Here is a 15,071-nt window from a genome sequence, read left to right as displayed (position 1 = left end):
TTTTGGCTCGTAAAAGTTCGCGCAGGGACAAAGAAACGACGGGAAGTAGGGCTGCAAGGGGTTGCATTGGGAAGCAAAAATAGGGGTGGAGAGAAAGAGGGCTTCGTTGGGCTCGCAGACCGCAGAGAATGTTCGGTTACTTCCGCGAAACCATCGACAGAGGGGTGCAGGTGATCGAAATTTCTTTCGAGGAAACCCCTGCTGACGCCCTTGGGCCAACCACCCCCTCCGTTCGACTCGCTTTTCGCGGACGTTGCACCGTCGCCCACGCTTTTAGCCACGATCGTGCGCGCGTTTCTCTAGCGTCGATCTTTATACAGGGTGATGCTAAATATTTATCCCTTAAAACGCTCTAGATCATTTATCCATCCACGATCAACGATTTCATACGCTTGTTGAAACGTAACTTCGAGAGAAGTTTCGTTTCAAGAGGCCTCTCTGTAGAACCTTGAATGGAACGCGGTGGAAGAAAGAAAAATCGTTAATGAAACGCACGGATAATCGTAGCCGGGAGTGTATGGGCTAATTCGCTGGATACTCGAAGGTAGAATCGATACTGGGTGGCCACGGGGGAATTCCCTCGGAAGGTCTGCCAATGGAGACGACGCGACTACGGAACTGACCTTTCGCAATATCGATTAATCGGTCGTTACCTAACCATCGCGGTTCAACCGATAAGCGCCAATTGTTTTTCCAGTTGATCACTCCCTCGTGCTTGTTTCTACCATCCCCAGCGATTGATGCGCTTTTTCGGCAGCCAGTGAAACGGTTTCATGTGTAAAATAGCAAAGAAAATTATCTCTGGGTAGAATATAAAACAGAGACGGTTACTCAGAAATTTTTTTAATATTGCCGTAAGACATAACTTGAATAATGTAGCACAGTTTCGTAAGTCGATCAGTCCGATGTCAGTGGTGTTTAGTGGATTGTTTAATCGGCGTAAAAGTGACACTCACCCTGAAGATAATAGGCTGGCTTTAACCTAACCAGTCCTGGCACCTGTGTAACACCCTGCCTGGTCGTGTTGTGCAGCTGCAACGCTGCCAGGAGGTCTATGCCTCCGCCAGGATCGCTTCCCGTCCTGGACTTCGTCCCCAGAACGCTCTCCTCCGTGACGCCAACGGTGGCCACCGCCGTCTCTTCCTCTTTCTTGTTCGTCGTGGCAGACACTGCAAAAAAGAGAACGTACGTCGCTCGTTAAACGATTCCCAACGCGCGACAGACAGGCGATCATAATACAGAATTGATTTACAAACGAATATGTCCATCGTTATTGGTGCACGGTTCGATCGCAACGAATCGAACGCGCGCAGATTCGTTGAACTGTTTGCAAAGTCGTTGATGAATGGACACGCGACCCGAGAGGGAAGCTTTGATAAATGTGGGATGTCTGAACGACAGTTTGGAGAAGGAGGATCCACGAGGAAAGTTCATAAATCCGCTAACTGTAAACAGGAATATCGATGGATTCCCTGGCATAACTGCAAAAGTAATTCCAACGTGCATCTCGCGTGCGACAATCGTTGGAACAGGCCACGACGGACGAGAGAAAGCTGAAGAAGAAAAAAATGGTCCGTCAATCGACAGAGATATTCCATTTCCCAAACGAGTGGTCGGTACTACCCTCTGGCGGTGGTTCGTCGAGGGAGGAGGACGCTGTTATTAGCACAGTCAACTGGCGTCCGTAGTCGACGGGTTGCCAGTAATCGGGGGCAAAAGGATATTGGCAGATCCGCAGAAAACGCGAAAAAGACTGGCGGAGAGGGAAAAGGGTAAGCTAGACAGGCGGAAGCTTTTTCCGCAGCCGATTCAATCATCGTTTTAGTCGAGATGGATTTTTCTGTACAAAGCGGACCACTGTTTACGACGGGAGGGGGACGTGGGGCACGAGTTCGGTTAGAAGGATCGAGGATGGGGTTGAAGGGAACGAGGAAAAGCGCGGAAACACCGATAACGAGCGTCGACCGTGAAGAGTCGATCGATACAGGCACGGTTCTTCCTCGAGGGCTACCTCGCGTCGCCTCTTTTCCCTATCCTGTCCCTTATCTCGCGCGTATTCCCTTCGATCGACCCATCCCTCTCTGCGCCTATCTCTTTGCCATTCTCTCGCCTCGACGATGGATGCTCCTCGAGCGCGGCTCTTAGCATTTCTCAGGGGACAGAGCAGTGGAAATGTACGCCATTGAACTTTATTGCTGTTCGAGTGGGGGCTCCGCGAACTGGCTCGTTCGTGACGGACGACGGGAAGCCGGATGTTCTGTTATGTAGTTTTATAAGCCGGGGAAATGGACCGCTTGAGAAGCGACGGGGACATTGAAATCTCGCGCACGATTCACGGTATTGTGCTCTGTCTGTCTTTGATGGAACTCTTCTTGGCGAGCAATCTTTTAGCCGTTCGACGCTCGTTACGTAACGAGGATACAGGTTATTGTAAAATGGAGGAGAGATGGAGTCTACTCGAGGTTGGACGTGGAAACGAACGAGCGGAAGTACCTTTCTGGACGCGTGCAATCCGATAGGGTGTGACCAGTGAAACAAACCAAGTATCACAGAAGAATCCAAAGTACCTTAAAACTCTTCAGTTAACTTCAATTAACAAACGAAATTCGTGCGAAACCGCGAAGCAAACCAGCAGGTTCTTGGTACGCATTCCTCGAACTCAAAAAAGCCTCGAGGGCCTTCGACTTAACCTCTCGAAGAACGTCGCAGACGAGGAGGGGCAGGCGAATAAGGTGCTTAAAAATACCGGCGCGAATTCTAAAGACTTGTCCGCTAATTGACTGGGTATCCAGTGACGAATCAACGGGGCCATTGAAGAGCCGCGCGGAACGGGACCAACAAAACGTAAACAACGCCACCGTGGACGGGTTCTAAAACGGTCCGTGAATCGCCACCGCTCAGAGGCACTCTTTTAATTGCGTAACGAGTAGCGTTAAAAGAGGGACACCTTCTACCGTTTTATCCGCGGTGGGACAATCGGACGGTTTCGCGCGCGGGGCATTACTTTCGGGGACATTAATCGGGGCAAATCGTCCGGTAAATTAGTAGCACTGCCGGCACGCTCGTTTTCGCGTCTAAAAGCGGCCTGCTACATCTCTGACCCATTGGCGTAGCCAACAAACATCCTTTCCCCTGCCAATTCCACAGCAACTGTCTCACAAAATTGCTAATCCTCGTCTTCCTGCTCATTAGTCAACAGACGAGCGACTAGAAAGTAGCATACATACGTGTTAATAGACCGTAAAGTTTCTAGAATCCGCCGCTAGAGGGATGCAGGTGTCATCCAATTCTCGCAAGATATCAACCAATTCGCATCCGCGTCTTGACAAAAGTAATCAAAGATCGATTCACATCGTAAATGCTTCCGAACGAAGAAACGATCCAAGTTTAAGTCCAGTACAATATCTCCCGACGACAAAACCCCAAAGTTCCCCTCTCTTGTTCCACCCATCGCGCTGAGACTCGCTGGTGTGAGACGCGCGAAATCGTCGCGAGCATCGACGAGAGGATAGGAAACGTGGTTCACGCCCCATCGATTCAAAGGGTTAACGAACCGGGTAAATTTCAGCGAGCCGGCGCCTATGCTCATCTAAGAGCGTGCGACGCTTTCTTGCGCCCGAAAACACGCGACGCTGGTGTGCGTCCGCGCGCCTCCTGTACGTGTGCGATGTAGCCCGACGTCGTACGAAAGCAGGATGGAATGGAACGACGGTGGCAGACTGCCGGGCGTCGCGACGCCCGCTATCGAACCGTACGCGGCATTATCGTTCCTCTTGGAGCGACAGAGACGGGGTTAGCTGAGACCAGGGTGTGGAGCCGCGAGGATGTGCACGCTCGTAAAATCGACTCCCACACAGAGGCGGACCTGGCGAGTGTGTCTCAGCGTTGATGATGATTAACGAACCGTTGCCCGCAACGGATTCCATTCGATATTTACGACCGCTCGCGAAGGTGCCGTCGCACCTTGCCCAGGGACGCTGTTCGACTTCCGTGTGAGGATCGACTTCGGTTGGGAATGATTGGTGGTGCTTGGTGTCAAGTTCAGTGTCCACTGATGAGCCCGAATGGGCATCCGCTTGGTCGTGCGGTATCCACTCCTACAAGACTCTCTCTCTCTCGATCGCTTCTGCTTTTTTCCGTGGAGTCGCTGACGTTCGAGGAAAGATTGTTTAACGGTTCGCGTCACGGTGTCGTCTGCTTGAGTAGATGTCGCTGTCGATGGTAATGGACGCATTGGTGCGGTGACTTTTTGCTGGTGTCAAGCGGAAGGATTGTCATAGGTGGTCCCGTAGGTGATGGCGAACGCTTGCGAGTGGCTAGATTGCGTCGATGGTGGCGGAGGATTGAATGGGCGCTGATGAAGCGGTGTATACAAGGGGTCGTATATTATTTTGGTCGAGCTGCGACTCTGCGACCAGCGAGTAGCCATTTTCGAGGGATCGTTGGATCGTTTGGACTGGGAATTTTGCGTGCCATTGGGTACGTTTGAGGAGCAATTAGAGGTGCGTTCAATTCTCGCGCGCAGATACAACCTGGAATTATAGTCACGTGCCAGGTTGAAACGGTTTTCGAATCGTCTCCATTGTCGTCGTTGTTACTACGAATGTTAACCGGATTTGTAACAATATCGCCGACACGTGACTCGCGTAGACCCCGGGAAACTCTTTTAATGAAAACGTCCCGCACGCGAGGATAACGACCTTTCCACATTCTCGCGCGCTCAATGCCCGCATTTATCATTCATAACACACCCTTCCCGATGCAAACCGCGCGCGCAATCCGTTATTAACGTTATCGAATTTTCAGAGCGCTGCGCCCAGCGAAATTGCCGCGGTTCCGTGTTTTAATCGCGTCGAAATTCCCCATCAAATATCCACGACGATTATATTACTGGCCCTGGTATAGATTTCTATCGCCCATACCGCTAACAGTAAAACGAAAGCTTTATCATTTTAATAACCGTACAGTAAAATTCTCAGACACGATTTACTCTCTAACTGTCGAACAGCAATTGGTCCAGGGCATCGAACAAAAAATGTTAGATCTCATCAATGCCATTTACTTCATAGATAGCCTATTAAATTAACCGTTGAAAGAAAGAAGAACACGAAACGTAAGCTCTTCCACGACCGAGAGGCGCGCGCGAGCCCTCTCCCTCTTATTAATCGACAGCGCGCGCAAAAAGGCCGATCCACATAGAGGCTAATCGCGAGCACCAGCCATCAATCTAGCCGCTGGAGGGAAATGCTATTTTAAGCGGGTGCGTGCAACGCGCGCCGCATTTTTCATTCACAGCCCCGGCGATGGAAACGAAACGGCAGTCGACGAATGCCAGGGACTGTGCCTCGCACCGTCGAATCGATAACACGCGACGGTCAAGCGTGTCCGGCGACAGTGCGGTGTTCCACGACCCGTTACCATCGATCCACCGCCGTTGCTCGAACGCGTCCTCCGCTTATGGGGGTCGCAGCCCCGTGTACATCGATGAATGTCTTCAGATACAAGCGTGAACGAAACGCGACCACTGAAAAGACCGCGGCTTCTTGGAACGAGCGTACCCTCGATCACGCAACGAACAGACGTCGACGATTATCATCGTTAGATGGAATAGAAGGCAGAGAACAGCGAGGAGCATTCGATTTTTGGTGGAATTAAGGCTCGACTTGGAACGAGGGGTGGTTTCAGGGGTTCCATAGCGCAATTAGATGTTCGATTCGTCAATATACCGTGTTGTAGGACTCTTTTACTCTTGCTGGATGTAGATGGCGCCTTGTCCAACTGACTCGCGTAGTTTCTATCCAGAAAGTTTTCTGAAGTTTCTAATCAGAGGCTTATTAGCGAAGGTTCATCGTACTGGTTCGCAGATCGACGTAGAAATTTCTTAATAATCATTCGTTACTGTTCCGTAGAGTCGATGACAATTGAAGGCACGGTTGTGCATTATTCGAAAGTTTCGAGCGGACACGAAACTTCCCAGAAGAAGTAGTCGGACGTTTATAACTTCTACAGTCGTACATCGATCCGTTTATTCGGCACGCGAATCTCTGATAGTTAATCGCAGCTGCCAGACGAGATAATTACGCGAAATCGCCGGAATTTCCGTTAACGAAACGACGATTATTAATCTCCAGTCGACATTTCTTAAAATCCTGCTGTTCTTCGTGGGCAGCTCGCGTGTCGCCATCTGTCTTTTTAAAGAAACTAAGGACAAGTCGCTAAAAACCTAGAAAACCTTATTTCAGTCCTACCTCCAAGCAATTGCTTTTAAGAAGTGCAAAAACGTGGTCCAGGCGTCTCAGCAAAGAAATATCTGACCAAACAATTACTAAACTCGTATCAAGCAATTGGATTAGACCAGACAATGTTCGATGCACAATCAGCACACCAAATGCTCATCCCTACAATTAATTGTCTTGTATCTGGTCTTATGTTTCGCCCAACAACCAGCACTTCGTTCGAGTTGGACGCGAACGAGAACGATCGTTACCAAGTCAAACGTGACACGGACCAACGACGAAGCTGCATCGAGACACGAGAGATCTCTGAAAAACCGGCACGCGTCCCCCTCTCGTTTCACGTGACGCTGCCGCGATCGCAGCTCATGACGACGAGTGGCGTGACTTGGCGCGCGCAATTCCGCGAGGCTCATTGAAATTTCTCGTAACAGGAACACGTGAGACTCGTGGACACGTCATACGCCATTGAATATTGCCGTCATACCGCGCGTCGGACAGATTTCCATCGCGGAATTTCGCGCAAAAAGCAGCTTCCTCGTGCGAACTCGCGGTGTTCGATGAACGCCTGACTAAGGTCAAGGCCGTCGTGGTAATTCCTCGTGGTCGATAACTAGCGACGCAACTCGATATCGAGTTGCTCTAACCACGGTTTTTATCATCGCTTTTGGATACATCGTGCATATAGCTTCGCTTTCCAAGAAGAGGAGTGCAACGCTTCGAAAACAGGCTTTTAAGGTGGAAATCAACGCGAAGGTAATCGCGCTTCCGCGATGGCCACGATCGATAACGCATCGCACAAAAGCGCGATGATTGAAGAAAGTATTAGCCCGAAGGCGGCTCTTTTCAGGCTGCAAAGGCGATTAAACGGGGCTGTTCGCATTGGTGCGGCCTTGTCACCACCGTCTACGCACCAAGTAAAGCATCTCGATCACGCAGAACAATTTTAGCGCCATATTGCGACAATTAGTAAACGTCACACAAATAAAAACTGAATTATCCGTTTCAAAAATCCCAGAAATTGATCCACAAAAGGCACAAAATGAAAAGGATCTGAAACATTTCGTTTGTCCAAACAAGATGGTAACCCAGTGGCAATGGCCTCGACGTAAAAGCCAAACACTCGACCAAAAGTGTGGAAACCAACGTTATCGTGGTTCGAGAAGCGTTATCTGGCTAGAGCCAAACCAGAGATAAGAATCGCGATCCAAGATTTCAGGAGAGATCGTGGGCGAAGGATAAGGCAGGAACAGGAAGAAGGTAAACGTATCCCGTGGACCTGTTCCACGAGAGACCGTTTAACGTGACGCGTCAATATTTGACGGCGTGCGTTTGTCCAAAGAGATTGGGCTGTTTCGCCCGACGGACGCGCACCGCGCTTCAGTCAGGTGCCGACGGCTCGACGAAGGCCCCACGGATATTTAAATCCATCTCGTGCTATTCTTAATGGAGGTGTTGCTCGATTGGCCAGTCGCGAAAGAGAATTCAGCCTTTGTCGTCCCTCTGGTGTTGGGCTCCATGGCATTTCGTGCCATCGCTCGGCTCAGCCTCGCATTTTCTATGGCTGCCTCGATCTTGATTGGTCCACCTCGATCACGACACGTGTATCGATGATTTTAGCGCTAATATCGACGATTAAACCGTAATTGTAATTTCAAACGGGCTACTAACGATTCGAATCGAACAGTTCTCGCGGATACGTAGATTTAATGATATGCAAAGAGGATGAAAGGTACTTTTTAATGGCAGTTTTATTTGTTTCCGTGTAGCAACGCGATACAACGCCGGATTGCAGTTAGGGAACAGTTGGAACGGATTGGATTCACGGCAGGGCTGTTCGCTCGGGCCAACCAACCATCGTCGTGTCAGAGACGAATTTTTATCGCGCAATCCACTCTGCGGTCGCGTGCCACGTTTACGTTACGCGGCAACACGAGAACTTTCTGTCTGAAAAATTTATCGCACACCGTTACGTAAATCAGTAATGTATTTTCGTCTACGCGATCGATGGAATGCCCATACGGAACAGGTTGGCTTGCAGGGATGGTCTGAGCGTTCCACTGATCCATTTCAGTCTCAACGCACCCTTTGGCTTGCATCTTTTGAAAAATCGCGGAGCAAGATTCTTCGCTACGATCGATCGTCCCATTTTTCGCCAAGCGATAAGAGCTAGATCGTCGAAATCGCGATGATCAGCGGATATTTCCTCGACAGAGGGGTTCGAGTCGAAGGGGTTGAAAGGTCAAAGTCACCGTGGCGCCAATGGCAGCGACGCTTGGGCCGTCAGACAGAAAAGAAAGGCGACGAGACGCGGCAGCAGGGACGCGACGGTGAGAATGCGTGCTCCAACGGGCGCGCAACAAAAGACTTTTACGAGCCAACTACTATTTTCGAGGAGCGGCCGCGCCGCTTTGAACGGCGCTGTTTTACGAGGGAGGACACAGGACCGGCCCGTGTCGCGATTCTTTCCGCCCCAAAACGAAACTCTCACCCGCTCGAGAACGCCTCTTTACCGCTCTGTTACTATCCTCTCTACAATCAGACACTTTGCGACACTTGTACATTTACTAGACCATGTTAAAGTCCTTTGACCATGCATCCTCCATCTACATCCACTTGGACGCCATCGACGCGATCCAAGTTTATTCGTCATAACGCTAGTAAATGAGATTTCGAAGTCAGATTCTCGAGGAAGCCTCTTTACAACTGTATCGTCTCTACAATCAAACACTTTGCGACACTTGTACATTTGCTAGACCATGTTAAAGTCCACTGACTATGCATCCTCCATCAACGTCCACTTGGACGCCATCGACGCGATCCAAGTTTATTCGTTATAACGCTAGTAAATGAGATTTCGAAGTCAGATTCTCAAGAACCCCTCTTTATCACTCTGCTACTATTCTGCCTACAATAAAACACTTTGCGACACTTGTACACTTGCTAGACCATGTTGAAGTCCACTGACCATGCATCCTCCATCTGCATCCACTTGAAACGCGATCGACGCGATCCAAGTGGCACGTTTATTCGCTGTAATGCCGGTAAATAGGATTTCGAAGTCAGATGCCCGTTTCGACTGATCGATCGATCAAACTTAACCGGCTAAACGAATCCAACTACCGTCCAGACCGCCACAGAGTGTCAGAGGCAGCGTCGAGCCGCTTCCATCTCGCGCGCTCTCGTTCTCCGTCAGGATCAGAGGCGAGCGAACGATTCATACGACCGCGACCCATAAACCGCGTCAGGTGCAGACGTCGCCGTTTCAAATTACGCCCGGGTTCCGTTACCCTCGGCATCTCGCTCTGTCACGAGCACAACACAACGAGATATCGTAAATTCGTTGCGTGTCACAGGCAACGAGCAGCCGCCTTCGTATCCGTAATCCGCTCCTTATCCCCTCGTCCCTCATCTACGGTGATTCGCTCGTTCTGCACGCTGCGTCTCAGCGTTGGTCCACTCTGTCGACGTTTCGATCGCAGACTCGCAAACTGAGCGATGCACTGAGCGCAGAAATGCACGCGAGACCTGGAGGTTATTAAGGGAGTTACAAACGCAGTGGAAGATTGAAGTTTCTATATTACGAAGTGGCTTTCGTGGGGTTCGTAGCATTGACAAATTAAGAAGTCAACGTGTTCTGGTGTACGTTCTCGTACAATTGTAGCGGAAGATTGAAGTTTCTGTATTACGAAGTACCTTTCGTGGGGTTCGTAGCATTGACAAATTAAGAAGTCAACGTGTTCTGGCGTACGTCCTCGTTTCTTGGATTTTCTATTGAGATGCAAGCTCTGTGAAGTGGAAATATTTTTAGGATGGACTGCTCGTACCCTTTGCCAGAGGTTGCAGGCAATAATTTACGATGTACCGAGGTTCCTTCAATAAAGACGTGTACTAGCGCATAGCATAGACGGAGTTACGAGGGGGAATATAAGTCCTGGGACATCGGGACGAACGGTTTTATTGGACGCTCGAAATAGGTCCGTTCGCCTCGAAATGTCCGACTTTGGGCGAATACTTTATGGGTGGCTGGCGATGAGGTGGTCGTAATAAGGCGTTCATTCTCAATCGTGTAACGTTGGTCAATAAAATCTTTACAATCGAGACGATTGTGTGCCTCTTAAAAAAAAAATGCTTTACGACTCTCTCGTATAATGATCGAATTTCATAACAGAAAATTCACAGTGATTCACGAAATTCGATTTCGATACGCGACACCCTGTCTATCTCGTGTCACTGTGGGATCTGATGGACGATCAGAGGAATGTGATATCGTGGATCGTAAAAAAGGGTGATTATCGGTACAGTTTATCGAGAATAATGAAAAAGAGAGGGTGGAAATGAAGACTGGCCTCTTAACAGGCTCGTAACGGGCTCGTTCTATTTAAAGTGACAGAGGTTATCGCGTCTAATTAATAGCGCCTCGCAGAGATTAAGCGAAACCTCGGTTGCTGGGACAGCAGAACGTTAGAGTAGGTCTCTATCAGTTCGCGAGAGATATATTCGAGGCTTTAACCGTCTCTGAAGATTTAGAGGTTAAGAGTCGCACGCGAGTATGGCCGTGGATTCTTTAGATGGCGTAAAATTCGCGCAACTCGTAAGACAAATTTTCGAACGGCGACACGGAAGATTGGCGGGTACGATCGTTTGAATAATTCTTCAGAAACCTAGTCGAAGGTCTGGCAAACCATGATCGATCATTATCGGTAAATTTTTAACCGTCTCTTGAATATTTTAATCGAACTGCATACGTAATGCACGTGGACGAGCACGATGGAGGCCCGTCAGTTGCTCCGATTTTATCCACGACCTTGCACGAAAACACGAGAGCTTTTCCCGCGCGTTGATGCAGTGCCTCGCGAGCTGAACTCTAATCGAGCTGACTAAAGCGAATGCAAAAATATTCAAGATGGAGAGATACATTTCTATGAAAACAAAAGTTCAAATGGTTATTTCGTTCGAATTTTCTTCATCTATTCAACGATAGTTCTTAATACAGAAACCAATGGGTATTACTGGAACGACTAGTTGAGTCAGAATCGTTCGATTCTTTAATAGAATCGATACAGAAAGTTATCGATAACTACGTCTACTCTTCCACGTCTCGCAAGATCCGCGACGTGGCAAAACCAGCCTCGATTCAGGGCACGCAGGCCAACCCAATTCCCTTCTCGAGCACCAGATTCGTTCCTAAGGATAGAGGGATGATAAATGCGTTCTAGCCACCGCGAAATTCGGCTAGACAATGACAAATTACGTTCTTCCCAGAGTACACTGAACCGAATCGCACTATCGCGATGGTGGCACCCTGGGTGGTGGCGGTTACTCGTACGGACGGAAGGGTGCGTGTGTTCGAAAGTAGTTGGTTGAAGTACGGCCATTTGGAACTCGTTCGCGGCGTAAGAGGCCAGCACTTCCGGGGAAGGAGTCGATCCGGAAGCGTGCTAAAAGCCTCGCTTGGAAATTGACGCAGAGGATTCCTTTAAAATCTCACCAGTGGTTACGCTATTCTCGTTCGACGAGGGACCCTGCGATATTCTTGCTACGACGAACGAATTGAGAAACGCGAGATTATTGTTCTTCCAATTGTTCAATGAACCTTTATGGCAATATTAACTAATACTCCATGAATCACAAATATATCGCAGTAACATGCTTCATAGCACATTCAGGAATTGAATTCAGACACAATTCGAGGTTTCTGTACACCCAAAATTCGAATCACTTCCGCCACCCTCGTATTTACGTCGAAACGACGCAGGGGACGAGGACAAATCGAGAGGGTGGCCTCGATTGATCTCGCAGGACGAGCTAAACGGAAGAGTCCGCCTCGTGAACCACGCGTCGCCTCTTAACACGTTTGCGGATAGTAAAACTTTCAACGAGCTGCGAGACTTGACAGTAATTCCCTTCTAAATTTGTTGTGATATCCGCAATTTGATTAAAATTTCAAAATCACTTCAAGATTTGAATGCTACAGCATTCGTGTCATTCTACGTCATGAAAACAAATGCTATAGCATTCGCATCCACAAACGTGTCAAAGGTGCCGCAAGTAGCCCCAAGTTTCCCCGAAAGAAGAACGCGAGACCATGGGGGTCACGGATGGGAGACAATTCTCGCGCGATTCGTTCCATCCACGTCTGGTACAGCCGCTTCGCCACCCTCTTGGTCGCGCGAGGCCCTCCTGGTCGTAAGGGCGACCGTGAAATCCCCAAACGCCCCCTCGACGCGTCCTGACCACTCGATAACGAGCAATTCGCTCTCCATTTCCCAGCCTTTTGTGTCTGCCCTCGCGTTGACGCGTGCCGCGTGTCCAGGCTCCTGCGGGACCAGCCGTATGTTCGTTAGACCGCCTCGTTTCGGGTGGGGCGTTGCCAGAATTTTCGCCGGATCAGCGAGAAACCCCTCGCCTTTTCCGACAGATTCTCCATGGAAATGGTTTTCAGACACTCCCATGGCGACTATCGTCGATCTAGAGGGTGCTCGAAGGTGGTTTATTTCGAAGTAATGTACAGCCAACTTGTGAGATCCTTCACGGAAGATTGGAACAGTCTGAAGCGGCTTGTCTCGTGACTTGTTCCACTTTCGCGTTTCACGACGCTGAACTATTCACGAGAAAATAATACAACCCACTAAAGTATTGATATTGCTTTCTGTCAGAAGCGAATGAAAGATTCACTGTTTTATGGGAAGTTGGATAAATTATTGTGTAACCTGAATAATCGACAGGAGACTAACCACTGACGTCTTGAGATTGTACTTTGTTGTAGAAAATGTTGGTAATAATTTTCGTAGTCGTAGAGGCGTTTTAAGCAGTTGGTTCGAAGCAGTGGCCAAAGATTTAAGGGCGAGGCGAGTTTTCGAGGCTAGGCAGCGAGGGAATTCGCGGGGTGAGTGGCGTAAAAAATTCAAGAACGCCGCTCCGCGTCGAACAGTTCGAGTGCCGCTACCCTAAGCCCGGGTCAAGGTCGGAGTAATTGGTTGAAACGGGCGTTCGTGGCGAGAAGGATTTCAACTGCTCTCGATAATCGCGCGCGCGGGCCTTTTCTCGTCGCTGGAACCTGGGAATTTTGCGAGTCAAAGAATCTCGTCAACCTTGACGCGCTCGCGTGCGAGAAACCGTCGACGAGAGGATTAAATCAATTCGCGATTGCAAGTAAAATTACCAGTGGCTATTAATAACAGGACGAACGTTAAACGGGAACGACAGCAGGGTGGAGAGTTCGAAATTGGAGTCTCGAATCGCGTAGGGCCTGTTGACCCAGATGAGACGAGCAGATGAGGTACCCCAATTAACACGCGTGAATAACCAGTTTTACGGGAACCCAACACCTGTTCCGAATTATGGCGACGAGTAAGGAGGAGGACTCGTGGCAGGAGGGGAACGAAGGGTCCCATCTAGACGCGTGCCAAGAAAAAAAAGGTAGTCGAAAGGTAGCGACGTGTAAAGCTGGATACCTCAATAATCACGTGGCGAATTTTTATCATTATCACATTTAAAAAAGCTCCTTCTTAGGACTGTTTCGAATTATGGCGACGAGTAAGGAGGAGAACTCGTGGCAGGAGGGGAACGAAGGGTCCCATCTAGACGCGTGCCAAGGAAAAAAAGGTAGTCGAAAGGTAGCGACCTGTAAAGCTGGATACCTCAATAATCACGTGACGAATTTTTATCATTATCACATTTAAAAAAAGCTCCTTTTTAGGACTGTTTCGAATTATGGCGACGAGTAAGGAGGAGGATTCGTGGCAGGAGGGGAACGAAGGGTCCCATCTAGGCGCGTGCCAAGGGAAAAAAGGTAGTCGAAAGGTAGCGACGTGTAAAGCTAGATACCTCAATAATCACGTGGCGAATTTTTATCATTATCACATTTAAAAAAGCTCCTTCTTAGGACTGTTTCGAATTATGGCGAGTAAAGAGGAGGACTCGTGGCAGAAGGGGAACGAAGGGTCCCCATCTAGGCGCGTGCCAAGGAAAAAAAGGTAGTCGAAAGGTAGCGACGTGTAAAGCTGGATACCTCAATAATCACATAGAAAATTATTAACATTATCACGTTTGAAAAAGCTCCTTCTTTGGAATCTTATCTGTTGGATCTCTTTCTGTAATGACAGCTTCGAGCGAACTGCACGCCAGCGTCGCTGCAGATGGGCGAAATATAGTTTTACGGGTGGATAATTTCCGCATTGTGGTGGGGTTACAATCTGGACGAGATTACGATCGAAATAGTGCGCGGTGCAATGTACCTTGTAAACGCGTTTAATAAACGGACGCACCTCGTCGCCGCTTGGAACGAGCCAAGAACCAATCGACTGTACTGGTAACCGAAGACGAACGTAACGCGTGTAGGTACGTTACACGTACGTGGACCGCGTCTGTCTGCGTGCGATTCAACGTGGAAGGGTGCGCCATGTTGTCTGGCCGCCCCGCATTGCGCCAGTGAACTCTGCAAAATCCGTACACAACCCGGCCGCCCGTATCTTTTAGTGCCCTTTCGTGAATCCACCTCGTCTACGTTTCGCCAGAGATACGTGGAAAACCGCTCGATGCACGCTGGAGTTACGTGTAAAATCTATACCCTACAAACTGAGCCTGATTATGATCTCGCAGGCATATTTGTTCGAGTAAAATTTGCATTCTAAGTTGAATTATTTAGATTTAAGTTCTTAGTCGGTGTACACGTTCAGAGAAACATGTTCAGATATGTTCATATCCATAATTCGTACGCAGAGCAAAAAGATTCATAATGAAAGAGACAAATCTGGCAGCCATATTGGTTCCAAGCAAGAACTCTATTGGCTTCGAATAAACTTCATGTAGCGTTTAGCACAGAGCAAGAAATAC

The 15,071-nt window shown here is 48.9% G+C and overlaps 1 protein-coding gene across 5 annotated transcripts in view; it reads right to left on the bottom strand.

Moving 5' to 3' along the window:
- Positions 1-15,071, bottom strand: part of LOC143429808 (protein kinase C-binding protein NELL1) — a 51,381-nt gene that overhangs the window by 14,329 nt on the left and 21,981 nt on the right. For all 5 annotated transcript variants that reach the window (XM_076905599.1, XM_076905601.1, XM_076905602.1 and 2 more), the window contains exon 2: positions 957-1,169. In XM_076905599.1, the coding sequence (XP_076761714.1) occupies positions 957-1,169 (213 nt within the window). The remainder of the gene's footprint in view (positions 1-956; positions 1,170-15,071) is intronic.

The sequence above is a fragment of the Xylocopa sonorina genome, chromosome 12 (assembly GCF_050948175.1).
Source record: "Xylocopa sonorina isolate GNS202 chromosome 12, iyXylSono1_principal, whole genome shotgun sequence".
Taxonomy (NCBI): domain Eukaryota; kingdom Metazoa; phylum Arthropoda; class Insecta; order Hymenoptera; family Apidae; genus Xylocopa; species Xylocopa sonorina.
Note: the sequence above shows the minus strand (reverse complement) of the source record. Positions and strands in the feature narration are given on the sequence as shown.